Source organism: Nematolebias whitei, chromosome 16 (assembly GCF_014905685.2).
Source record: "Nematolebias whitei isolate Nwh7 chromosome 16, NemWhi1, whole genome shotgun sequence".
Taxonomy (NCBI): domain Eukaryota; kingdom Metazoa; phylum Chordata; class Actinopteri; order Cyprinodontiformes; family Rivulidae; genus Nematolebias; species Nematolebias whitei.
In genome coordinates, this window is record NC_056513.1 from 14918288 (window position 1) to 14945703 (window position 27416).

At 39.2% G+C, this 27416-nt stretch overlaps 2 protein-coding genes across 2 annotated transcripts in view; both read left to right on the forward strand.

Annotated features, from left to right (window-relative positions):
• Positions 1-537: 537 nt before the first annotated feature.
• trim2a (tripartite motif containing 2a) lies at positions 538-22804 on the forward strand. Its single transcript, XM_037690295.1, has 12 exons — positions 538-615; positions 5375-5550; positions 8223-8466; positions 10361-10512; positions 10800-10980; positions 13310-14033; positions 16224-16327; positions 18751-18918; positions 19048-19216; positions 19406-19476; positions 20744-20884; positions 22601-22804. Exons 2-12 carry the CDS (start codon positions 5417-5419, stop codon positions 22751-22753), a joined length of 2241 nt encoding a protein of 746 aa, XP_037546223.1. The 5' UTR covers positions 538-615; positions 5375-5416; the 3' UTR covers positions 22754-22804.
• Positions 22805-24129: 1325 nt separating this feature from the next.
• mnd1 (meiotic nuclear divisions 1 homolog (S. cerevisiae)) overlaps positions 24130-27416 on the forward strand; it is a 20639-nt gene continuing 17352 nt past the window's right edge. The window contains exons 1-3 of the mRNA XM_037690534.1: positions 24130-24156; positions 25795-25860; positions 26764-26821. Of these exons, the coding sequence (XP_037546462.1) occupies positions 24130-24156; positions 25795-25860; positions 26764-26821 (151 nt within the window). The remainder of the gene's footprint in view (positions 24157-25794; positions 25861-26763; positions 26822-27416) is intronic.

Genomic DNA, 27416 nt, shown 5'->3' on the forward strand with positions numbered 1-27416 from the left:
GTCTGAGAGTGGTTCATCATCTGTGCTTGTAAATAATCTGAAGCGCTCTGTTCTTCTTCACTTTTTTGTACTCCCTGTCTTTGATCCTGTATGTGACGACTTTTCTTCTGTGCTTCTCTTTGTTATGTCACTGCTTGTTCAGTGAGTCAGCTGCAAACGCTCTTAGACAGATCCCCGCATCTTTGTCTCCATCGAAGGGAACTCTTTAACTTTTGATTTTTGATTTGTTCGATCAGCAGCTGCCAGTCGATCCCTGCTCACAGACTCCCGATGCTGCACGCGTCCAGTGCACCAAGCTGCAGAGTCCACAGCAGGCAGACGAGGAAAAAGGACAAAAGGACGAAACAAAAAAAGCTGGGAATGCAAAGTGACGAAGCGGTGATGAAGAGGGAGGGACGGAGGCAGGGAGGGGTGGAGAGAGAAGGAGGGAGGGGACATGGATGATGTCAAACTGAAACGCAGTACGGCTTCAGCTCTCTGTATCAACTTTGTTCACAAGTGCACATCCTGATACACACGTGGAAGCCATCTCTCACATCCTAGGACCTCACATTTGGTTCGCTGATGCTTATAAAGAAAGGAATCATGTCACGTCTGGGCTGATAAAACTCAAAGGTATGTGTTTTACGGAATTTAAAGCTTGAAAAACATTATTGCACATATTTTAGGGGTAAATGCTGCCTGTTGTTCTGTCCATACGTGCAGCACAGTAAATCCTCTTATTATCAAGTGTACACTTGTTCTTAACAATTTGGCTGTTTTTTCAAAAGGTTCTGATCCTTCCCTTTTTAGAATAAACATCCCAGATAACATTACTGTATGGTCACGTGTATGTCTGTGATGATGAAGACCCGATCCAGCAGAACTAATTCTGCTTTGCTCAGTTCAGCTCTGGTTATGTAAGAGTGGCTGTGCGGCTGCTGCAACCTTGTGCTCTGTCAGCACAGCAGCTCTGAAGTGTTTCTGTGTGTTGTGACGGCCTGCAGGATGGAGCATTTGTTTGTTTGTGAATCTGTAGCATTTGATGCCGTGCTGATCTGCTGTGTGCAGCTGGTGAGAGCATCTAGCATATGTTTGTGCAAGCAGGGATTGAGATCATGTCATGTCTGGATACCTTTATTGACTGGCACCAAAGGCAAAAGGGTGATAATTAAAGTTTTTTTTTTTTAAGATTTGGTAACACTTTACAATAAGGTACACAAAATTTGCTTAACTACTAGGGAATGCCTAAGGAACAAATCAGGTGTTAATAAGTAGTACTTTCTGGGGAACACACAGCCTAGTCTTATTAGGGGACTACTGGTTAGTTACCCCGTAAATGAAGAGGAACTATTCAGAATCAGAATAAGCTTTATTATCATTGCACGGAAATACAACGAGAACATGTACGTAGAGTTGTCCGAAAGATGGGCGGAGTGCACGAAGCTGCTACTATGGAAGCGCGGCCCTCTTATTCTTATTCAGAATAATATTTTGCTTAGATGCGAAAAGGGAAGAAAAACATGAGGAGAGACGGTATAAAAAAAAGATCTCTCACTCCGTGTCCTAGACAGGGCACGATTTGAGGCATCAAAATCATCTAATGAAGAACTAATGGGTAGTTACCAAGGAAACCAACGAGGAACGAATCAGGAGCTAATGGGTAGTTAACCAGTACTTACTGGGGAACACACAGCCAGGCCTTATTAGGGGACTACTGGTTAGTTACCTTGTAAATGAAAAGGAACTAATCAAGAACTAATGGGTAGTTACTAAGGAAACCAAAGAGGAACGACTCAGAAGCTAATGAGTAGTTAACCAGTACTTACTGGGGAACACACAGCCAGGCCTTATTAGGGGACTACTGGTTTGTTACCACAGAAACAGAGGAGAAATTCTCCATGTGGGTTCTGAATAAACCCTGCACCAGTGAGGTCACAGCTCATAATAGTCAAAAACCTGTTTCTTAGTGATTACAGATTTTATTACCCATTAGCTTCTGATTCATTCCTCTTTAGTTTCCTTGGTAACTACCCATTAGTTCTGGATTAGTTCCTCTTTATTTACAAGGTAACTAACAAGTAGTCCCTTAATAAGGCTTGGCTGTGTGTTCCCCACTAAGTACTGGTTAACTACTCATTAGCTCCTGATTCGTTTCTCTTTGGTTTCCATGTTAACCACCCATTAGTTCCTGATTAGTTCCTCTTTGTTTCACAAGTAACTAACCAGTAGTTCCCTAATAAGGCTGGGCTCTGTGTTCCCCAGTAAGTACTGGTTAACTAACTATTAACTCCTGATTTGTTCATGGTTTGTTCCTGAGGCGTTCTCTAGTAGTTAATTAAATTTTGTGTACCTTATTGCAAAGTCTTACCAAAGGTTTTAATAAAAGACTTGGAAAGTAATTATTGAATTTAAAACTACAACTGCTTTATTTTTGAAGTCCACCTGAGTTAAGATGGCCACCACAGCTAAGCAATCTGAGAAGACACTTAAGTAGTAATAAGTCCAAACATCTGCTAAGTTCATGGAAAAAAAAAACTATGCAGACATGTTCTTGTTTTTAGTTTTCTACATTGCCTTACAACCTAGCTTTTTTTTTTGGGTAACATTTTTTTAATACCGTTTTATTTTCACTTGTTGTTCTCAATTTGTACGCATCCTTTATGATTGTCTGTTGTTGTCTTTGTTATCCACTGTTGTCTTTCTCTCTTTGATAAAATCAGGTCTCTCTTGGAAATGAGTCCCCGAGGCTCAATGGAATTAACCTGTAAAAATAAAGGTTGAATGAATGAATGAAACTTGGTCAATTACTGAGATAAAACTTGGTGGGGTAGTAGCTGAGAATTATCCCCAAACTATACTTCAAACACTAACGGATGATGCAATAATGGCTTTTGAAACTTTGGTGTTAACTATTAGAGTCAACATATTGGAGTCAACTTTGCCTGGATGGATATAAGAAAAACAATGGATATTTAACAAACACATAAATGGCTATAACTATCAGTTTTGCAGATGATTAGCTCTGCTGATTTGGTGTGGTAGTAGCTAAGAGTCATCCTCAACTCGTAGTTTGAGTCCTTGCATTAATTTCTGCACATTAATTTCCAGGTTTGTCCAAAACAGGTAACACCATCCTTTCTCAGCAGTAGACGATCTTTGTTTAAAACCTTGATATGAAAGGCAGTGGAGGATATGAATTTCCTGAAGGAGCGCTAGGCCTTTATTTTATTGTTACATTTATATCATTCAACTCCTCCCTTATTAACAGCTCTCGTTGAGGAGATTTTCATATTTTTTAAGCTATTGTTTTTATTTTTCTGGACTGCTGAAATTAAATTGTTTTTGAATTCAACACCAAATACATATTAATCATATACTCTCTATAAAAGTTTAATGTCAGGCTGAGAAAATAAGACTTTGGTTATGACAGTAATCTTATCCTCTTATTCTTCATTATCTGCTTTCAAAGAGGAGAATGAGAGGAGGAGGTGTGTGTTAGAGGGTGAGATTTAAACCAAAGTCAGTAGAAAAAGAATAAAAAGATCATGTAATCTAGAAAAAAAAAACGTCCCTCAGGGTTTCCTTCCAGCAGCAGAGGTGGCCTGTTTCTGTGCCTGTCTTCAGTTTGAAGACAATAAAAGCACTGACACACTTTCTCTGTCCAAGTTAAGATAATGTTACAGACGTATTACGCACAGAATCATGCAATAGGGGAGATATTAGAAATAGCTGAAGGGGAAGATAAAATAATAATGCATATTGAGTGTAAAAGATGTTTCTACTTTTGTTTTATTTTGAAGGGTTTATCTTTGCCTCTGTTTGCTGGATGCAGAGTGCTTTCCTTTTGCTTCATCCTTAATTATTCATCATTTCAAAAGCCTTTTATGTCAAGCATGAAAAAGGGTGTGTGTTTATGGGGGTGGGGGTGGGAAGAGAGAATACTTTACCGGTACTTCCTACTCGTATAATATATATGATATATAACATATGCGTATATGTACAGTAGTACCGTAGTATATTCATATACTTCCTGTTTCATTCATGCATCGTGTTCCTATTGAGTTCGTAGATTCTTACAAAAATACTTGGAAATTTTAGTTGATGCACTTCTCTCTTTTAAACCACATATCGAAAGCTTGATAAAGAAACTGAAATTAAAATTAGGTTTCTGTTTCAGAAATAGATGAGGCTTTACTCTGAATGCCAGAAAACACCTTGTTTGCTACCTTCATACCGGCCATAGACTATGGTGACATTATTAACATGAATGCCCCTGCCAGCTCCTTGCAGATGTTGGATGTTGTCTATCATGGTGCGCTAAGATTCACAACTGGCTGTAACTACTGTACCCATCACTGCACCCTGTTGGCCAGTTGGTCATCATCAACGTCATGTAGGCTCTCACACTGGTTCACCTTCATCTAGAAATCACTCCTTCGTCTGCTGCCTTCTTACATCTCCTCCCACGCATCACGTCGTCAGTGCAGTTACAGCGGGCGTTCTCAGGACATCATTACCTGCAGCGTCCCCTCAGTGCAGACTGAACTTGACAAAAAGGCCTTTTCTTACTCTGTAACCTGGAACACCTTGCAACAAGATCTGAAGCTGTCCACCTCAATTTCTTTAAGGGATTTGAAACATTTGATAAGGTCAATAGAAACGTCCAAGCAAATATGTTCTAGCATGTTGATTTGCTGTTTTATAACACTACTTTTATTTTAACAGCAATTTTACTGTAGTTTATTGTTGTCTGCCTAAAACAGGTCTCTCTTGTAAACGAGTCCTCGTGACTCAATGAGACTAACCTGTTTGAATAAAGGTTGAATGAAAAAAATTTGGAGCGCTGCAAAATGTTCAAATTTTGTGTAAGTTAAAAAAAATTAATCTTCCCACAACTAATACTGGATTACAATGCAATTCTGATATGTTATCTTTTGGAGAAATTTCCTGAGCCACTCTGTTATTACTGTGCGCTGAGTTTTGCTCGCACATATTAATATACTGCAGTGTATATCATATAAAGTAAAGTTGTAAAATGTAGGGATTGATGACAGTCTAGATCAGGCCTATTCAACTAAATTGCTCGGGGGCCACAGTTACTGAAAGCCAAGAGCTCAGGGGCCGGACATCCAGCAGTTAATGTGATTAAATAAGTTTGTTTTATGGTTTAAAATCTAGTTTTAGTTAAAAATGAACCCACTGGTGGACTGAACTGAGCTCACCCATGGGCCTGATTTGGCCCTTGGGTCACCAGTTGACTAGCCCTGGTCTAGAGTGCACACAACAAGACTTAGACCATGTGTTTTTCAATGCTCTGACTCTTTGCTCTTATTTTGCTAATTATTTTCCTCACTCAATGGTGATTTTTATTTCCTGTGTGTCTTTTTCACAGGGTGCAGATTAACAAGAAAGGCTCTTATGTCAGAGTTTTAGAATGGCCAGTGAAGGCTCCACTATTCCCAGTCCTGTCGTCCGCCAAATTGATAAGCAGTTCCTGATCTGCAGCATATGTCTGGACCGCTACGAGAACCCAAAAGTTCTGCCCTGCCTGCACACCTTTTGTGAAAGGTGAGTGGAGTTACAGCGCGGTGAAACGTCGAACAGATGAAGCTCATGTACTGATGTTTTAATATGCTGCACATGATGTTTGACACGTGTGTGATACAGTCGTACTTTTTTAGACTTTAAAATCAACCCAGCATTGTTCTTCTAAATGTGAGCATTGTGACTCCATGATACAGGCTGTCTTTGTTACGTTGGTCCTCTCTGTTAACAAGCTTTTTGTTTCTTACACAAAGGGCTGTGAATAGTCCACGACTGTTCCTTTTACTCTGGTCGCTTCTGGAGAGTCATTATTTATTTACCAATATGTGATCTGTGCTGGCAAAATGAGTCATAATGGAAATACTTTTCAATACTGAGTTATTATTATTTTCAAATTCTGCACCCCAGGAGTTTCTAAATGATACATATTTTTTTGAAGTTTGGTGATTTATCACCTGACCTGTCAACTAGTTCTGTTTACAAGAGTGCTACGTTGAAAACTTGATTTTTATTAGTCAGGAGAAATGTCTTCAGGAATTCCAGCCTAATATTTAAAAATGGTTTCACAATGATGCCAAACATTATATTCTTGATTCATGTTCAATAATCCAGGTAGCTAAATCCAATAAAGTTAAGTCAGGTCCTCTGGGCGGTTCCTTTTTGTTGAAACGTTTTGTCTTTCGTCCAAAAGATGATTGATTATTGAGCAGGAACTTTGATGTTTTGAACCTCTTTGGCCATGACTGCCTCAAACGAGTCAGTGGGGGAGAGGGCGGACTCCAGAAACCATCTGAGCACCATCAAATTGGTTGACCCACTACGTAAGGTGCTATTTATAAGACTGAGTTTGTTGCAGCTCCTCGGACTGATGAAGTCTTTTGGACAAAAGACGAAACATTTCAACAAAATAGAAACCGTCCAGAGGACACGCCTTAACTTTGCTGGATAAAAAGATTAGAATTAAAAGATTTTTTCTGAAGACATCTGCTTAAAAACTTTGAATGATATATTATATGCTATTTTACGTACTGTGATGATAATGTGAATGTTTATGAATCATTCACACTATTGTGATCCATTTTTCTTACGTACATTTTTCGACATCTTTCTTGTTCCACAATTTTTGTGCTATTTCATCAAATCATATTTTTCTGCTTCTTCTAACGTCTTTCGGCTAATTTCAGCTTATTATGTTCCTTTCAGTTTATTTCTGCAAGTTTCAGCTTTTTCTGCTATTTCAGCTACTTTTTAGCTGTTTTAATGCTATTTTTTTCCCCTTCGCTTGATTCCACATTTTTTGCACTCATCTCAACTTTTTCAGCCTAATTCAGCAAAAATGTGCTCTCTCCACTTCCTTCTGGTAATTTAAGCTTCTTTTAGAAAATTTAGCTACTTTTCAGCTGTTTTTTTTGGCTAATTTCAGGGTTTTTTTTTTCCAGATAATATCCACTTTTTAGTGCTCACTTCTGTTTCTTTCAGTCTAATTGGGAAAATGTGTTCTTTCTGCTTTCTTCTGCTAATTTCAGCTTGTTTTACATTTTCAAATTTTTTTTTAGCAGTTGTCAGCTAATGTCAGCTGTTTTCAGATATGCAAGTTCAAGGTATTTTTGGTAATTTCTGCTACTTTCAGCTAATTAACTTCTTTCTGCTAATTTCAGCTCCTTTCACCTTTTATTTAGCTACATTCAGCTTTTTCTGCTATTTCAGCTAAATGTTTAGCTGTTTTGTGCTAAATTTTGCTTTTTTAATTAATTCTACTGTTTGGTTTTTTTTATGCTCATTTCAGCTCCTTACATTTCGTCCTGGTCGTTTAAGCTTCTATTTGCCTTTTCAGCTACTTTTCAGCATTTTTTGGTTGCTAATTTCAGTCTTTTTAGCTAATTTCCTCATATTTGTGATAATTTCTGTTTATTTAAATTCAATTTAGCAAATATGTGTTCTGTTTTCTTCTGCTAACAGGCTTGTCCTTCAATCTCAGCTACATTTCAGCATGTTTTTAGCTAATTTCAGCTGTTTTTCAGCACGTTCATCTGCAATAAGCACTGACACTACATTTTCGCAGTAAATACAATTTCTCTAGTTAGAAAGCATCTTTATGAACTCATGTTTACAATAATATTCAAAGGGTTCATTTTTGCACTGCAGCCTGAGCACATTTTACCAGCACACGTATAGATCACATGTAATTGTGTCTAATTTGAATGTGATGAATGTTTTTTTTTTACTACACTGAAATTATTTCTGATCAGAGCTTTTTTTGCCTTAAAGATGACAACAAACACAAGGTTGAAGCACAACCAGGTCATAAACTTGAACTTACAGCACTTGAAAACTGCCTAAATTGCACCATCACACTTAGTTTTCGTTTGCAAAGAGATTACGTAACTGTATAATTATTGAAAGGCTCATATTCATTTTAAACCCATTCAGTTAACTCTGATTCAGTCAGAAATATACTCAGTTTTGACAAAACGTGGATAATTATCAAAATCTTAGAAGTATGTTGAATCTTTTTTCAGGTAGATGTTTCTCTGTTTGAAGAGTGATGTATAATTTTCAGTGAGAACTGATTACAGGATTCTCATTAATTAATTGGATTGGGTTAAGTGGGACTGTGTTAAATTAAAATAATGAAAAAATTCAAACCTCAATATTGTTTCAAATGGTTTTATGACGCATGTATTTCCCACCTCTAGGTGCCTACAAAATTACATCCCGGCTCACAGCCTCACCCTGTCGTGCCCCGTGTGCCGCCAGACCTCTATCCTCCCGGAGAAAGGTGTGGCGGCGTTGCAGAACAACTTCTTTATCACCAACCTGATGGATGTGCTGCAGCGGGTGCCAGACAGCTGCAGCCAGGAGGCCGCCGCCGCCGCGCTCAACAACATTTCCACGGTGGCTACGGGACGGCTGCTCTCCTGCCCCAACCATGGAGGAAGTGTAAGATACTTTTAACCCATCTGGACGCAATATTCTTTTTTCGTTTTTTTAAATTAAATGGATAGTTCTGATATTCTGAGGTTTAAAGCTTCTACTTTCCATTCTTGTATTATTGACAACTACAGGTGCTGGTCATAAAATTAGAATATCGTGAAAATGTTGATTTATTTCAGTAATTCCATTCAAAAAGTGAAACTTGTATATTATATTCGTTCATTACACACAGACTGAAATATTTCAAATGTTTATTTCTTTTAATGTTGATGATTATAACTGACAACTAATGAAAACCCCAAATTCAGTATCTCAGAAATTTACAATATTACTTAAGACCAATAAAAAAAGTATTTTTAGAAATGTTGGCCAACTGAAAACTATGAACATGAAAAGTATGAGCATGTACAGCACTCAGTACTTAGTTGTTGCTCCTTTTGTCTGGATTACTGCAGCAATGCGTCGTGGCATGGAGTCGATCAGTCTGTGGCTCTGCTCAGGTGTTATGAGCCCAGGTTGCTCTGATAGTGGCCTTCAGCTCTTCTGAATTGTTGAGTCTGGTGTATCACATCTTCCTCTTCACATATACCATAGATTTTCTATGAGGTTAAGGTCAGGTGAGTTTGCTGGCCATTTAAGAACAGGGATACCATGGTCCTTAAACCAGGTACTGGTAGCTTTGGCACTGTGTGCAGGTGTCGAGTCCTGTTGGAAAATGAAATCTGCATCTCCATAAAGTTGGTCAGCAGCAGGAAGCAGGAAGTGCTCTAAAACTTCCTGGTAGACCGCTGCTTTGACCTTAGACCTCAGAAAACACAGTGGACCAACACCAATAGATGACATGGCACCCCAAACCATCACTGACTGTGGAAACTTGACACTGGACCTCAAGCAACATGGTTTCTGTGCCTCTCCTCTCTTCCTCCAGACTCTGGGACCTTGATTTCCAAAGGAAAAGCAAAATTTACTTTCATCAGAGAACATATCTTTGGACCACTCAGCAGCAGTCCCAGGTGAGACGCTTCTGATTCTGTCTCTTGTTCAAGAGTGGCTTGACACAAGCTGAACCCCTTGTCTTGCATACATCTGAGCGTGGTGGTTCTTGAAGCACTAACTCCAGCTGCAGTCCACTCTTTGTGAATTTCCCCCACATTTTGGAATGGGTTTTGTTTCACCATCATCTCCAGGGTGCAGTTATCCCTATTGCTTGTACACTTTTCTACCACATTGTTTCCTTCCCTTCACCTCTCTATTAATGCGCTTGGACACAGAGCTCTGTGAACAGCCAGCCTCTTTAGCAATGACCTTTTGTGTTTTGACCTCCTTGTGCAAGATGTCAACGAGCGTCTTTTGGAAACTGTCAAGTCAGAAGTCTTCCCCATGATTATGTAGCCTACAGAACTAGACTGAGAGACCATTTAAAGGCCTTTGCAAGTGTTTAGAGTTAATTAGCTGATTACATTGTGGCACCACGTGTCTTCAATATTGAACCTTTTCACAATATTCAAATTTTCTGTGATACTGAATTTGGTTTTTTTTATTAGTTGATGATTATAATCATCAACATTAAAAGAAATAAACATTTGAAATATATCGGTCTGTGTGTAATGAATGGATATAATGTACAAGTTTGTACAAGATGTAACTTGGATGTAACTGGAACCCTGTGTACACAATTTCATTCCACCACATGTACCACATGTGGTGTGTATGACATATTAAGAAACTTGAGTCCTTGAAGTTTCACTTTTTGAACGGAATTACTGAAATAAATCAACTTTTTCATGATATTCTAATTTTATGACCAGCACCTGTATGTGACTTTATCACAAAGCTGGGAATGAAGTCAGGAACTCAAAATGTTATTTGGACTGCCTTATTCTCATTTCCTGTGTTCTAGGTGATGGAGTTTTATTGCCCTCCGTGTGAGACAGCCATGTGTCAGGAGTGCACATGTGGAGAACATGGAGAACATCCCACTGTGCCTCTTAAAGACGTTGTGGAGCAGCACAAAGCCTCGTTACAGGAGCAGCTGAATGCTGTCAAGAAGAGGTACAACAGGAGCTGTAACTCAAGGGTTCCCAACCCTTGTCCTTGAGGAACACCATCCTTCATGTTTTAGCTGTTTCTCTGCTCCGACACACCTGATTTTAATAAATGGATGATTTACAGGCTGTTGCAGAACATGAGGAAGTAATTAAATCACTGAATCAGGTGTGTTGAACATTCAGGATGGTGTTCCTCAAGGACCAGTGTTGGGAACCACCGATATGATGAATCAAACGCCACCCTCTTTTATTTTCTTAATCTGATAACATGAGAACCGCTGTCGATTCCAGGTTGCCGCAGATCGACTCAGCCCTGCAGACGTTGTCAGAGATTCTGCAGCAGCTGACCAATCAGAAGAGCGCCATCGAGGACGACGTCCACAGCACCTTTGACGAGCTGCAGAAGACACTCAACGTTCGCAAGAGCGTTCTACTGATGGAGCTGGAGGTCAACTATGGCCTCAAGCAGAAGGTGAACACGAAACCATCCTCTGAATCAGGATCAGTTTGTTTAGTTCTTGTTGGGATGAAGGTGCGTGTCAACATCACGCTTTTATTTGAATCTTTAAGTGAGGAAAAATTAAATACAGCTCGCTTATCAGACCTCTAACGGATTACATCATCGGGTGGTTGTTGCTTCTCTGTTTGTGTCGACCTCCACTGGTTTGACAGGCAGTTAAAGAGGGAAAATCTTCACTCCGACCAGATATCCAAGCTGAGATCAGAGCTCGGGGAGAGGTGGCGGAGGTCATATCACATGGGAGGCTAATGATTTACCATCCACTGCCTGGTGCACTTTGAGCCCAGGGGAAAGTCAGTTCTGTGGCGTTCTGCAGCTACAGCAGATGGGGCCAGTGAGCCATCCTGCGTGGGAACTTCTGGGTTGGGTGTGTCGTGTGCAGACAGGGATTTAAAGTAGAGCACACGCTTTATCCTGGCTCTCTGCTCGTGCTGTGTGTACAATCTGCTTTGTCAGCTTCAGTGGGTGACGGCTAAAGGAGTTTGGATGACGTCTTTCTTTGTTTCTTTGGAGAACAGGAGCCCATATGGCATCTGTTTATGAAAGGGAAGATGATTGGGATGGGCAGATGTGGGTGAGTTTGTTTTTAATGTTTTCCTGTGTTTGGTGACATCATACCTCTAAGAGAAACGGGTTGCATTTATTTCCATTTTATCGTCTTTAAATCTTACTGACTGTGTGAGTTCTGGTTCACATTTATATTTAGATATAAAAACACAAATATGCTAATACTTTACTCTTCATGTTATGATAAAAAGGTCGATGACTGGTCATCTAAAATGATTCTTTTTAAACTGGCAGTAAGATTTTAAGGTGTGTATGTTGCTGCATGACCAGGTTATTTGTCTTTATCACCTTCTACAAGCAAAGCGGAGGCACAACAGCTTTTATTATTATTTTTCAAGATACATTTGTACTGCTGTTTTTAGGAGGGGAAAATGGAGTAAAACCCATAAAACAGAAACTGAAAGAATTACTAGGAAAATAAATAAAATTGGAAATACTGGCATTGGGTTTAGTCAACAACATTAATATGCAAGGTGACCAGTTTAAACACAAATTATACAGTTTAATTTGGGTTGTTTTTAAGAGATAATACAATAAATTTACTTCAGGAACAATTTTCCACTGACTAATCATTATTAGCAAGTGGAACTGTCAGAGCATGAGAAGATGCAGCCATTCATTGAATTGTATTTGTTGTCACTGCAGGAAACTTTTTAAATTAAAAGCAAAGATTTGTGGTTCACCCGTTAAAAAGCACAGAACCCTTTTTTATTGCCATGAACCAGGATTCATTAAATACACCATAATATGTTTTTATTTATTTATTGGAGTTAGTAGGGTTTGAGGCCATAAAATAAAAGCTAATTTAGTGGTGTGGCTATACCTCAGTTTGACAGCTAATGAGCTTTTAGTTCTTACAGATTGCACATTATCTTTGATGCAAATTTTGTCTTTAACTGTTTAAAGTCAACTTAAGTCTGTTGACAAAAAAAAAAAAAAAAAATCTCATGAATCACTATAAGGTTTTTATTGAAACTTCTGAAACTGATTAACTTTTGGAGCCAACCCTACTCAAGATGGCCGCCGCAGGATTGACTTTAAGATACACAAATATGAATATAGTTTAGTCAGTTTTACAGATATTGTTCTAGACCTTGGTGTGGTTGTAGCTGAGAGTCATTCACAACACGCTCCAACTGCTGCCTGTTGCACAGGATATTTGCTTGTTGTTAGCAGAATGTCTTATGAACCACTAAACAGATTTTAATGAAACCTTTAGGAAGTAAGAACTTGATCTGCCTTTTATAACTCATTACAATTTTGAGTTATGAAATTCAAGTTGGCCACTACAGCCATGTCACTTTTAGAAAAGCACAACTCAGTCAGTTATACAGATATTGTGCTAAAATTTGATTTGACCAAAGCAGATTAATTTACAACAACTACTCTGAGGGTAATATTCTTGAAGTTTTGCATAATATTGCAGATATAATCATTATTTAGATTTGACTGAAACAGTTACAACTTCTAACAAGACTATCTCAGTCTAAAACTCTGACATCAAAGTCTATGGGTGAAATGCACTCCTTTAAAGAATGCTAGGCCCTAGATTCAAAATATATTCCCCCTATAAATTCTAGAATTGTTTTAGTTTCATGTGAAAGTTTATACAAATGTAAAATAGTTTCTTTCACATGTTTAAACTCCAGGTTTTTGAGTAAAGCTGTATTTCAACATCAGTGTTGCTCTGCTGTCCCCTGGTGGTCATGTATAGGTACTTCAGGCCCAGCTCGACACCTTGCTGCAGGGTCAGGAGGGCATCACCAGCAGCTGTAACTTCACAGAGCAGGCCCTGAGCCATGGCACCGAGGCAGAGGTGCTACTGGTCAAGAAGCAGATGGGTGAACGTCTCATTGAGTTGGCCAATCAAGAGCTTCCTCTGCAGCCTGGAGAGAACGAACAACTGGACTTCCTCGTGGAGACGGATGGCTTAAAGAAGTCTATCCACAACTTGGGTGCTATTGTAACCACAAATGCCGTGGCGTCTGAGTCAGTAGCCACGGGGGAGGGGTTACGCCACTGCGTGGTGGGTGTGCCCACGTCTGTCACCATAACCACTAAAGACAAAGATGGGGAGCTGTGCAAAATGGGTAATGCCGTTATCACTGCTCAAATCTCCTCATCCGATGGCAGCAGAGGAGACGGAGAGATTCTGGACAACAAGAACGGCACCTATGAGTACCTGTACTCACTTCCTAAAGAGGGCACTTTCACCTTATCACTACGTCTATATAACCAACACATCAAAGGAAGTCCTTTTAAAATAAAGGCCACCAAATCCACGGATGTTTCGCCGACTTCAGACGGCACAAAGAAGAGGCTGAAGTCCCCGGGCAGCGGACACATCAAGCAGAAAGCCTTCAAGAGGCCAGCAAGCATGTACAGCACAGGGAGACGGAAAGAGAACCCCATTGAAGACGATCTCATCTTCAGAGTGGGTGAGGACAACTTTTAAAGAATATATTAGCAGGATGTACTTCAAGAATCAAGCATCTGTTTTAAAAGTCTGTGAAAGCAGGTATCAGTCACTGATAAATTCCAAGATGGAGATGTCATCCTCAAAGTACTTAATAATACAGTAGTTCCTCGCTTATCGTGGGGTTAACATTCCAGACATCCCCATGATAGGTGAAAATCTGTGAAGTACAGATGTTATATTTATTTATTTTAAGGCTTTATAAACCATTCCCACACTCTTGTAATGTTCTTAACAATGTTCTAAACTCTCTAAAATGAGCACAACGAATGAGAGCAGACAAACGGTTACTGAGCCAAACTGACCATCGGGAGCACCGGGACATTGCCCGGTGGCCTGGCCTGCTCAGTAATCGCCAGGGGCTGGACCAAAGGCTCGGTTTGGGTCGTGCTTGATTATTTTAAATAAACAATCCATGCTGCTCATTCAGGTGTCTGCCTCAGTGAAGCTCCCACAGTAGCAATAGGGAAAGACAGACCCCACCCCCTGCCCCCTCCTTTCTCTTTCTGAGGCTGTCTGCTCTGCTGTGAGAGACAGCCTCAGAAAGAGAAAGGAGGGGTCAGGGGGTGGGGTCTGTATTTCCCCATCGCTACTGCTCAGGGAGTGGGCCAGGCCACCGGGAAATGTCCCAGTGATGGCCAGTCCGTCACTGAGCCCAATGTTCTGGTTGGTTGCCTTCCATCGATCAGCCAATCGTGTGTTGTGTACAATCTTACGTTGAAAACCCGCGAAAGAGTGAGTCAGTGAAAGTCGAACCACGAAGTATCGAGGGCCTACTGTCAATAAATTATTTATCAGTACTAATAATTTAAACTATGTTCATATGTTGTGGCACGTTTATGTACATTTTTATTTTATGTCAACATTAGATGTGATTCACCAAGATTAAAAAAAAGTCAATGGACAAGTGTGTAACTGACTGTAGGTCAACACATCAGCACTATGTTGTTGCAAAATCATTTACCGATGCAGACTGTCCCTGCATTACATGCCATCACCTTATTATGAGATAATCAGTGCTGTGTAATGCATTAAACCAAAGATTATTTTACCTTTAACTCTCAACCCCAGTAAAACCAGGTAAAGATGTTATTGTTCCAGAGGAGTTATTTGATTTGCACTAATCAGATCAAACAACAGCAAAAAAAAAAAAAAAAGAACAATACATTTCAGTAAATGCCACACAAATTATATACCAGTTAAACACAGTGTCCGGTGTGACTAACTGGTAAACAGAAGTCGTGATAAATGCAGAATATGGTATGATAAGAGCAACACTATACAGAAACCTTAATTTGTACCTATTGGTGCTGCATTTAGAGAAACTAAACATGAACGAAGCAGCTGGAATTCAGGGTGTGAGAGAGAAAAAGAATCAACCAACGCTCTGAGGCTTTCAAATGAGCTTCTTCATCAACTACTGCTGAGAGCAAAGAGCAGTAATGTATTTATCTGTGTTCTGTGTGTGTTTATTTGTTGTGTTAGCATAACACCCTATAAATGGACTTTAATGAAACATTCACAGGAATCATTGGATGCTCATCCACAACTGAATAACTTTTGGAGTCAAAATCTCATTCAAGATGGCCACCACAGCCAACCAACCTTTGCAAACAAAAATGGTATTAACTCAATTTTAAACTGATCTTGGGCTAAAATTTGAGACTTAGTTTCAACACATTTTGCACTATCTCTCCATATTGCATGGGATAATGCAGATTATTAAAAGGTTTGATCAAAACGAGCCGTAGCTCTGTCCCTTCTCATCAAAAAGTAAATTTAGTAGTAATAGTTTAAAAGTCTGGCATGAAAATCAGCAAACAGTATGCATTCCTTCAAGGAAATCTTTGGCTTTATTTTTAGACAAGTACCAGTATTTATTGGTGTCCTGTCTGTTAACAAGAATTTACATAATCGACCAAATTCAATTAAATGTGGTGGTAAGAACAAAAAAAAAGAATATACTGTATATTGCACATTAGGATATTTTTTCTTAAAACTGCAACACTTTAGCCCTGACATACCTTTTATGTTTTCTTGTCTGTTCTGTATAATTGTGCAACCAGCTTGATGAAATCCCTGCAGAGCCTTGCTAAGTTCGACTTGCATCCCTCAGTCATAGCACATCATGTCTTTGCTTCATGTCTTAAAGGTACGAAAGGAAGAAACAAAGGAGAGTTCACAAATCTGCAGGGAGTGGCTGCCTCCCCCCTGGGGAAGGTGCTGATAGCAGACAGCAACAACCAGTGTGTTCAGGTAAAAGCTACCACGCTAAGAGATGATTTTTAGCTAACAGAGAACTGATTTCTGCTTTATGGAGTGCAAAAACCCACTTTCCAAAACCTTCAGCCTCATGTATGAACTCAGGCACCAAATGTTGTGCGTGCCAGGTGCACGTCAGGATGTATCAAAATGAACGTTGCGTGACCTGTGGTGAGAATGTGTGTACCTCCACGCAAACTTCAACTTCACGTCAACCACAGCTTCACTCACTCCTCTTTGTGCACGAGTGGCAAACACGTCTTTTTTTGCTTTTTTCACATTTTGTCCCTACGTCAACTTTCGGTATGAAAGCTATGCACTGTTTCATACACGTGAACCCTGAACTGTCCCTTTAAAACTTTAAACTAAATGTACTATTGTATTTGTAAGACTCATTACCTTTTAATTTTTTTAATATCTTTTCTGCATGGTGTGGTGGATTTTCTTGTTCTAAATCTGGTCTGAATGACTATCGGCCAGTGGTCACTAAATGCTTTCAAAGACTGGTCATGACCCACATCAAAACAACCATCGACATCAACGAGGACCCTCACCAGTACGCATACCGCAAGAATCGATCAACAAAAGATGCCATCTCCTCTGTGGTCCACACTGCTCTCATCCACCTGGAGCAGAAAGACTCTCCTTGTGGACTTCATGTCTGCCTTCAACACCATGATCCCCCAAACCCTGATGGACAAACTAGAACTAAGCCCCTCCATTTGCAACTGGGTCGTAGACTTCTTAACAAACAGACCACAAACAGTGAGGATCCACAACTTCTCCTTCTCCACCATAACCCTCAGCACTGGCTCCCCTCAAGGATGTGTGTTGAGCCCCCTCCTGTTTACTTTGCTCACATATGACTGTGCACCTACCCATCCAAGTTGTTATATTGTAAAGTTTGCAGACAATACAGTGGTTGTTGGTTGTGTCACAAATGATGATGAGTCCAGCTACAGGCAGGAGATGAAACACCTGGAGAGCTGGTGCAGGAAGAACAACCTTCACATCAATGTGAAGAAGACAAAGGCGATGGTTGTGGATTTCAGAAGGAGCAAACACACCCACCCTGCCCCCCCTGAACATAGGAGGATCTGCAGTGGAAGTGGTCTCCAACTAGAAGTACTTAGGTGTGCACCTGAATGACAACCTCAGCTGGAGCAACAACACCACCACTCTGATCAAGAAAGCTCATCAGAGACTCTACTTCCTCAGACGGCTGAGACGAGCTGGTCTGGGAAGCTCAGTCCTCACCTCCTTCTACAGGTGTGCAGTGGAGAGCATCCTGTGCTCCAGCATCAACGTGTGGCATGGATGCTGCACAGCTGCAGAAAGAAAAGCTTTGCAGAGTGGTGAAGGCTGCACAGAAGACTGTTGGAGTCAGCCTCCCCACCATCACAGACATCTACACCTCCAGATGCAGGAAGAGGGCCACCTGCATCATGAAGGACCCCACTCACCCAGCACACACACTTTTTGCCCTGCTCTCCTCAGGCAGGAGGTTGAGGAGCATTAAGTGTAGAACCACTAGACTGAGGAACAGCTTCTACCCTGAGGCTGTTAGACTCATGAACATCTAACCAGGAAAATCACTGTGAGGAGAAAAATATCACTGTAATGTTACTTTAATTGAAATGTGTCTTATCTGTGCTGCTGATTATCCATGCTGCTGATCTCATGCTGCTGATTATCTTATGCTGCTGTATTCATTCATACCCATCTGCTCACCACAGACTCATGTTCGGGCTGCTGTTGTTACACCGTATTGTTTTACATTATTAGCGCTTGGAGTATATCTTAGATCTCTTAGCGTACCATTTGGTGTTTGTTTTAGCGTTTATCGTAGTGTACATATTAGATCCTGATTTACTGTTTGTACGTTGCTGTTTTTGTGTGTAACTGGGGCCCTGTGTACATAATTTTGTTCCATCTCATGTACCACACGAGATGATAATGACAATAAAGTTTACTTGAACTTGTTTGTCTCAGTACAGAAGCAGGTGAAATAAAAGATGGCGTCAAAAATGGTCTTTGAATAAATTTGTTATAACAAACACACACATCACACAGGATGCTTCACACAGCCTGCGGAGGATGTGTGTGTGATAAAACGTCCAATCCAGCTTTATAAATCTCACTGGTGTGATAAGAAAAGCATGAAAATGTGTCAGAAAGGCATTGTGCTCTGTGATCTTCGATAACTGGGCTGACTGTTTATGTAGTCCTGTTCCATGTAGATTAAACCAGTTTGACAAGATATCAGTCCTGAGATGTGTTTGTTCCATTTTGATAAACAGGAGATGTATGACTCATCATTATTTCTAAACACCCTGAGCACAGTGTGAAGGTAAAGTGTCATGTTCAAGTAAAAATACACAGTTCTCTGTGACGGCGTTATGTTTTACACTCTGCAGATATTTTCTAACGACGGTCAGTGCAGGAGTCGTTTTGGGGTCCGGGGCAGGTCTCCTGGTCAGATGCAACGACCAACAGGCGTCGCAGTTCACCCCAACGGTGATATCATCATCGCCGACTACGACAACAAGTGGATAAGCATCTTTTCAAGTGAAGGAAAGTTCAAGGTAAATTCAAGCTTTGTTTGTGTGTGTTCTAATATCTGTCATATCAGAACATGTTCGTCCTCTCGTGTTCTGTTGGATCGAAGTAAAACTGCTGCGTAACAAAAATGTAAAATCTTTAATCTTCTGCAGAACAAGATCGGTTTGGGAAAGCTGTTGGGTCCTAAAGGCGTGGCCGTGGACAGAAACGGACACGTCATAGTCGTTGACAACAAGGCTTGCCGCGTCTTCATCTTTCAGGCCAATGGCAAGCTGGTCACCAAGTTTGGTAGCCGTGGCAACAGTGACACGCAGTTTGCAGGTACGCACAACAGTAATACTGAACAGACGAGATGTATTAGAACACAGGATTCCCTGAACACTGGGTTTTAACTGGTTTGACATAAGATAATTAATAAATTTACTTGGGTGTTAATTGTTTTTTCTTTGTTCCATACAAGAGCTAATCGATTAGAAATGTCTGAAAACTTTTTGTGTCCCTTTGGTCCAGGTCCTCACTTTGCTGCTGTCAACAGTAACAATGAAATCATTATAACGGATTTCCACAACCACTCAGTCAAGGTGAGTGATCGTGTTTATTACAGGTACAGTGTGCAACATGTATCCTTTCTACAAACACAAAGCCTGATGTTCCAGTGTGTAACATATTAGAGAATCTGTTGGGAAAGTTCAAATGTAAATGTGTTTTTATTTGCTGTAAACTCACATTGAAATTGGATTACTGAGTTATTGATATTTAGATCAAGCCATTCAAATAAAAGGTTGTATTGCTGTTTTGGTTCATGACATTAAACTCCATCTCTAGACGGGACATTTACATTTTCAGCACCTGACGTTGTTTCTCATGCATATTCAAGTAAAAATTGTGTTGTCCTAGTAAGCTGCAACTTCACCTCAAAATGTCACTACTAGGGATGCACAATATGGTATCGGTATCGGGCAATATTAGCGATAAATTAAAATATCGGACATTGGCCGTTCCATCAAAATAACAATGTCGGAGGTGTGGAAATCTTTTTTTTTTTTAAGTGTCAGAAACTGATAGCAGAACTATTTGCAATGACTGCTCAGCGTCAGTGATGCGAGGAGGAGCGAAAACGAAGCCCTACAACACTTTGAACCTAATTAACCATCTCTAGAACCAGCATTCTGACCATTACCATGAGTTCATGGTGGCCAGAAAGGAAAGCGAGAGAGGAGTCAACCACGGAGAAACAAAACCTCCATCCATCCAAAGACCATGCAGAATATTGTAATATTATAATTCCACAGTAGAGAAACTATGTAGTCTCTGTAGTCTAGGAAAACAAAATATTGGTATTGGTATTGGTTATCGGCCAAATAAGTTTTAATATATTGGCATATCGGCCAAAAAAAAAAAATTGTGCATCCCTAGTCACTACTGTTGTCTTCACTTGCTCTACTGTTTGTATTTGTAATTATTTATATCCTTTACAAGTGTTTTTCTTTGGCTTTCTTCCAATGGAAAGTACACCTGTCTGTTCTCCTTCCTGTCCAGCTGGTCGAAGCAGATGTTCACTCACCCTGAGCCTGGTTCTGCTGGAGCTTTCTTCCTGTTAAAATTGAGTTTTTCCTTTCCACTGTTGCCATTGTGCTTGCTCAGGATGGGAGATAGTGATGAAGTGATTCATCACAATCTGCTGCTTCCTTAAATAGATAACTTTATTAATTGGCTTTTTTAATGTATGTGAATGTTTTTGTACAGTGCACTGAGACGACTTCTGCTGTGACTTGGCATTATAGAAATAAAGTGAATAAAAATTGGATGATTGTTTCTTCTGTTTCACGTATTAAAAACAACATGTAGGTGTTCAACACAGAAGGAGAATTCTTGCTGAAGTTTGGTTCAAACGGTGAAGGAAATGGTCAGTTCAACGCCCCCACAGGGGTAGCAGTGGATGCTAATGGGAACATCGTTGTAGCAGACTGGGGCAACAGCAGGATACAGGTTGGTAAAGGATTCATTATGTCTTACTTCAGCTCTTTAAACCACAGGTTCTCAAACTGGGGTCCCAGACCCCCAGAGGTCCGTGAGTTGAAGCTTGTGGGTTCGCAAAATAAAATACAATAAATTATTAATTATCCATCCATCCATCCATTTTCTTTACCCGTTTATTCCATTTTTGGGTCACGGGGGTCGCTGGTGCCCATGTCCAGCAATCACTGTGTGAGGGGCGGGGTACACCCTGGACAGGTCGCAAGTCCATCACAGGGACACATAGAGACACACGAGACAAACAACCATTCACTCTCTCACTCACACCTAGGGACAATTTGAGTTACCAATCAGCCTAACATGCATGTTTTTGGTCTGTGGGAGGAAACAGGAACACCCGGAGAAAACCCACGCATGCACGGAGAGAACATACAAACTCCACCCAGAGGGCCCCTGGACCGGGGTTTGAACCATTATTAATTATATCATACAATTTTTAAAAATTATGGGGGCCATTGTGTGAGTAAAACAAATGTATAGAAGCAACAACACAAAAAGATATTCCCATGGCATTTAGATCTTAAAATGTCAAATTATTTTTCATAAGCATGAGGTTTTTGAGGGGGTCCCTGGGACATTTTTCTCCCTTATAAGCAGTCGCTCGACCCTAAAGGTTTGAGAACCCCTGCTTTAAAGGACCTCCGTTTGGAGAAACAAAGTCTAATCCTAACTGCTTGAGGAGCTAAAAACAAGTCTAGATTGAGCAACACCTAAAGTGGATTCATGCCATTTTAAAACAACTTGAATCTAAAAAAAACATTTAATCTTAATATAAACGCTATGTTGTAAACCTTTACACCAGGGCTATTCAACTGGCGGCCCGGGGACAAAATCAGGCCCTCGGGTGAACACCGTTCGACCCACCTGTGGGTTCATTTTTAAATAAAACTAGATTTTAAACCATAAAACAAACTTACTTCATGACAATAACTGCTGGATGTCCGGCCCCTGAGCTCTTGGCTTTCAGTGACTGTGGCCCCATGAGCAATTTAGTTGAATAGCCCTGCTTTACATCGTATTACATGATTATTCAGGTTGAAATTTATGATGTTCCTGCTGAAAGCACCTCAGGCTACACTGGAAGTGTTATATTCTATGTAAATAGCTGTAATGTGAACTTGATGGCACTGTAAAGGCCCAAAGAATGGTGTTCTCATGGACTGCCATGATGCTTCTGAGATGAGTTTTAGGGTGGCAGCAACCCACTTTGGTCATGGTCCCACTCAGACTATTTAACTAAAGTCCTTGAAATAGCTATCTACAACAGGTAAGATATTTCTATGTCTAACTTTCCACAAAACAACACTTTTTAAAAACTATAATTTTTACAATTTGACTTCCAAATCAAGCATTGTGCGTTCAATATTGCATCATCATGCTATCTAATGTATTTATGCCAATGCTCTGCAAATAATATTCATGTTGCATCATCATTTAGTATTGCTGAAAAAGCATCTAAACTTGCAGCCCTCTCCATCTCATGTCATGTGATCACGATTTTAATTAACTAATTTAAAATATGACTATTTCTAGCAAGCCTTTTTGCTATGAATTTGTGTTATTTTTCTTAAACTATTCTGTTTTTCGGCATATTTGATTTTCCAGTAGATGGTAGATGAACGCTGGGAGCCAGGAGTGCACATTTTCATGAACTTCTGTCTCTCTCAGGTGTTTGATGGCAGCGGCTCCTTCCTTTCATACATCAACACCTCAGCAGACCCGCTCTACGGCCCGCAGGGACTGGCGCTCACCTCAGATGGACATGTCGTGGTTGCTGATTCGGGCAACCACTGCTTCAAAGTCTACCGATATCTGCAATAGCCCAATCTTTACTCCTGTGTATATGTATGGATATACTGTCACCCTGTACAGTTGAGACGGACTGGAAGATTTTGCACTCATCCTTTTCAGCTACATTTTTCTTGTCGTTGTGCCATCTGTGTGACTTCTCCTCATATTTGACCCCCGTGCTGAAAAACCAGGGTGCATTTTTATGGGAATGAAACTGGATTTTTGACATTCACAGAAGCCTGCTGCTGGTTTTGGTTGGTGCTTTAAAGAGTCTCTCATCACCTTATTCATGTTCCATCTAAAGTGTGCCGATTTGTGGAAAACGATAACGCTTTAATAGTGTAGATACACAGCACCAAGCCAGCAATTAATGCGGATGATTTTGATTTTAATTGCATAATTTTAAAATAATATAACTTTTTTTTTTTTTTTTACAAAAAGAGCTTATTGGAATTGTCATTGCAGCTTCCAGTTAAAATGCCCTTAAGTCCTCACAATTTGCCTGTTTGCTATAAAAACATCTGCTGCACTAGAATGATTAGACGTGCATGCTGGTTTTACAAACATCTCGATGAGCAATAATAAAAAAAATATGTATCCCCGTTCAGTAAATTTGAGAGGGATGATTAAAATTATAGCACACATATTCAAAGTAGAAAATGAGTAAATATTTGCTTGTTATCATAAACAGCATGCTAATTATTTAATTGGTTTTATGAATATTTGTGTGCCTTGTCGCTTAAAACACTAAACGTACGCCACAAGACACTGGTTTCTGCTGTGTTCACATTGTGCACGTGTGTTGAAGGTCTGTGCGAAGCATGGTGACGTTTTATTTCACAATCTGTGATAAATGTGCAAACACCAGCTAAAAATAAACTTGTCAATGTTTGTCCATAAAAAAAAAAACAGTTAATCAGGCTGAAAATTGGTTAAATTTACCACCAGAAGCAGAGCTGAGAGCTGTGATCCCTCATCCTGTTGTGCTTTGTTCAATAGTTTTAAAGCTTCTACTGTCTGCTTTGACACAAAGGAAATGCACTGCATAGACAAAAACACCTGAAATATACAGTTTATTATAAATAACCCACCTAACGTATGTTGAAACAGCCTTATTCCTACACTGTTAAGCACACAATGGTCTACTGTCGTCCTGAATTTGGTCTTTCAATTTCTACACAATCTGTAAAGTTATTTTGTCTCGTTCATATTTGTAATGCCAAACGGAATTAAAGTGCCGAAGGAAGTGAACTGTGTCTGACTTAATTTACAGGAGATGTGGTAAACTTGTAAAATTAGTTCAAAATTTCAAATGCAAAGCTATAAATGGAAAGGATTATAGTGTACATAAGTGGGGCTGTTTGAAAAAGTAGTTTGACTATTGGACGGAAGAGGGCGTAAGCGGCATGGTGCCTTCATGGGCAGTCAGAACAGTAAAAGCGTGCGTGGCAATATTAAAGATTATAGTGCAAATTCAGCTTCTTAATATAAACAAACATAATTCAAATTCTATATTGTATTATATTATTTTTTACGTTTTCAACTGTGCTTAATAATTCAATTGGTTTACCTTGTTAGAGATTTTTTTTCCCGAAGTTTAGGAATTTACGAGGTTATATGAAGGCAGCAGTGAATTGCGACGTTCTTCCGCGGGAAATTCAGGATAAAAAAAACAAACGACTGTTTTGTTTGGCTCGCAACCTTATTAACGTTGCTATCTTACGTTAAGTTGCTTAAATCGTTATTGTTACTGGGTGTTATTTGAACTGTCAACATCACAAAATGGTAAGCAAATGTCCACTTTAACTTGAAGTCGGTAGTCTCGTGAGAATCAGCTACGCGGGTAGCTAGTACGTGCTATCATTCTTAATTTAGTTTTTAGGTAAATGAAGAACATTACATTAGCCTAAAGATGCCAAGCAAAGGGTTTCACTCTTTACACTTTGCTAAGTGCCATAAACATAACATTTCTTGGGTGAAACCAGTTGTAATCGAGACAGTACAGTGAGATTGAGGTCTGGTGTTGTGTTGAAAAAAGTACCCTCCCCGTTTAAAGTCGCCCCCCTTAAACAGCAAAGTTGAAGTATACTAAAATCCCTTAAAGTGCGTATAAGTCGGAGGGGGAGGCGTATTTGTGTTTTAAAAACATTTTAGGGATGGATTTTTTTTCTACCTTTTTATTAAAGTGCCTTAAAATGCGCTTTGTGATGTAGGGCGCTAACGGCAGGAAGGTACTTATTTTCGGCACAACACCGGATATTTGTATAAATTGTTTGTTTTACGTGTTCAGAACTTATTAAAATAGCTAACGGGTCGTTAATATAATTTATCGTTAAGATGACTGATTTATTACTATACTAGTTTTTGTTTAGGATTAAAATTTTTATTCTTGTCAGGCGAAAGCTTTGCAGCCAAGTTTTCTTCTTCGTGAGTTTTTACTGCAGCCTGTATGTGATGACTCTGCCTTACTGCCCTCTGCTGGACTCGATTTCTTTTGGCCAGATTTAATAAATTGTACAAAGCAATCTGAAAGACACATTGCTGTGATCAGCAAGTGGTAATTAAATAAATAGGTTGAGTAAAAATCAAGAATTCTAATAGACAAAAAAAAAAACACTAAAGATGAAGTGGACCAAGCCTTCTGACTAAATAAGAATGCAATGCACTTTATTTTTAAGTTAAAATGAAAGTCTTTCAATTCCAGCAAAATGCTACTAATCCTAAATCACTTGTTGTTTTTATAGTTTGCGTCAGCGTTTTCCATTAAAATGTATCTTTTTTCCCCCCCCCTAGCTTTCCTCGATTTAATTTGTATTTGGTAACTCTGTTAACAGGTGTTTTACCTCCACTTGTGTGTGTGTGAATTGACAGAAAAAAAACACTTATAGTTTTGAACATTATCTCGTATAGATTTGTTTTCTTTGCTATAAATCTCTGTTACTCTCTGTGACTTGATTAGTGTTTCAGGGTTTGATCGGTGGAAAAGCAGTCAATTTAATCAATCAGGCTTCATACTTGTTTTGATTATTTACATTTTAAAATCCTATTGTGACTTTGACTTTTCATTACAGTCAAAGAAGAAAGGACTCAGTCTAGAGGAGAAAAGAAGTCGAATGATGGAGATTTTCTTTGAATCTGTAAGTTTTACTGATACTAGTGATAGCCTTCATGTCTTCTTGCTGTACTGATTATTCTGTTACATGAATAACTTAAAAAAACACTGGTCAGTATTTGGAAGACTAAAATTAACCTGCAAGCTATTATAGCACCTGGGCTGAAAATAAATGGACATGGAAACAATCCTGTTTTCTAATATTACAAAGATTTAAAATGAATATACAAGAAGTTTTATATTATGTATTTAATTTGGGTGATTATTTTTATGATGCACACAAACAGCATATAGACTTCATTTTTACTTGGAAAAATAAGCGCTAAAGTGACAAATATTCTTAAGAATAATGTGTAAATATATAGATTTTAATAAAGTCTCTCTGTGTTCCTTCCTTTATGTGTTGTTTAAGATGTCATCAAATGTGTTGCTGGTTTTTGATGCATCTTTTTTATTTATTCTAAACTTTCATTTGCATTTAAAAGTTGCTCTCATGTGCATATTTTAAGGCGTTTTCTGATATATTTCAGTTTGCGTTCATTTAATGTTACAACAGTTTCCTTAAGACGGATCTTGAAATGTCTTTTCTTACAAAACATGTTAAAAAAAATGGAATGAGTTGAATAAAGTTCGACTTATCTGTTTTGTTTCGCTTAATGCGCCTTATAGTCCAAAAAAATACGGTAATTATACAGACTGTAAAATGTGTAAACTCTTTTTTTAAATATTTATAGATGCTCAGAAATACGGTGGGAAAACTTATGTAAAATTGTCATTTTAAGTACAAAATAATGCATTTGGGCCGATGGCTTCCTAAAAACAAATAAAGGCTGCAAAATGCACCATAATCTGATACAAATGGATCATAAATTTTTTTTAAGAATAAAAAAATTAACTTTTCTCAAACATTGTATTTCACTCTTTTTAGAAAGATGTGTTTCAGCTGAAAGACATCGAGAAGATTGCTCCCAAGGCAAAAGGCATAAGTGAGTCATTACTTCACACCCCCCCCCCCCCACTCACCCAGTATACTTTATTAAATATCATATTAATAATAACTTGTAAAATGCAAACGCAACATTTGAGGTAGAACCTGCATGAGTTTTATTTTCAGACTTCTTTATTCGGATAATTGAACAGATGGCATGATGTTCTTGCAGAGTTGCAAAATGAGCCGTATTTAGTTTGTAAAGCAGAAGTCGACCAATCAGCAGCAGTGGTTTCATAATGTGGAGATCTGTCGAAAGCGTTTGACCCTCAAGTTTAACTTGTTTCCTCCTCAGCAGCTGGACATCGTGAGTATTTAGAGGAAAATATAGACATAATATAAATGGGTAATATAGATAAATATGTACCGTGTTTTCTGGCCTATAAGTCACAGTTTTTGGCATAAAGTAGCGTGCTTGCGACTTATACAGTGAAGCGACGTATTTATGATTTTTCCCCATATTTATAACCCAATTTTTTTGGTTGAGATCTGACGATTTTATTCATTTTGACATGGAAAATATTGAACACTACCATTTTCAACCACTACAGGGCCCTCGACTAATATGGCAAGCCATGCGTTTTTTTATATAT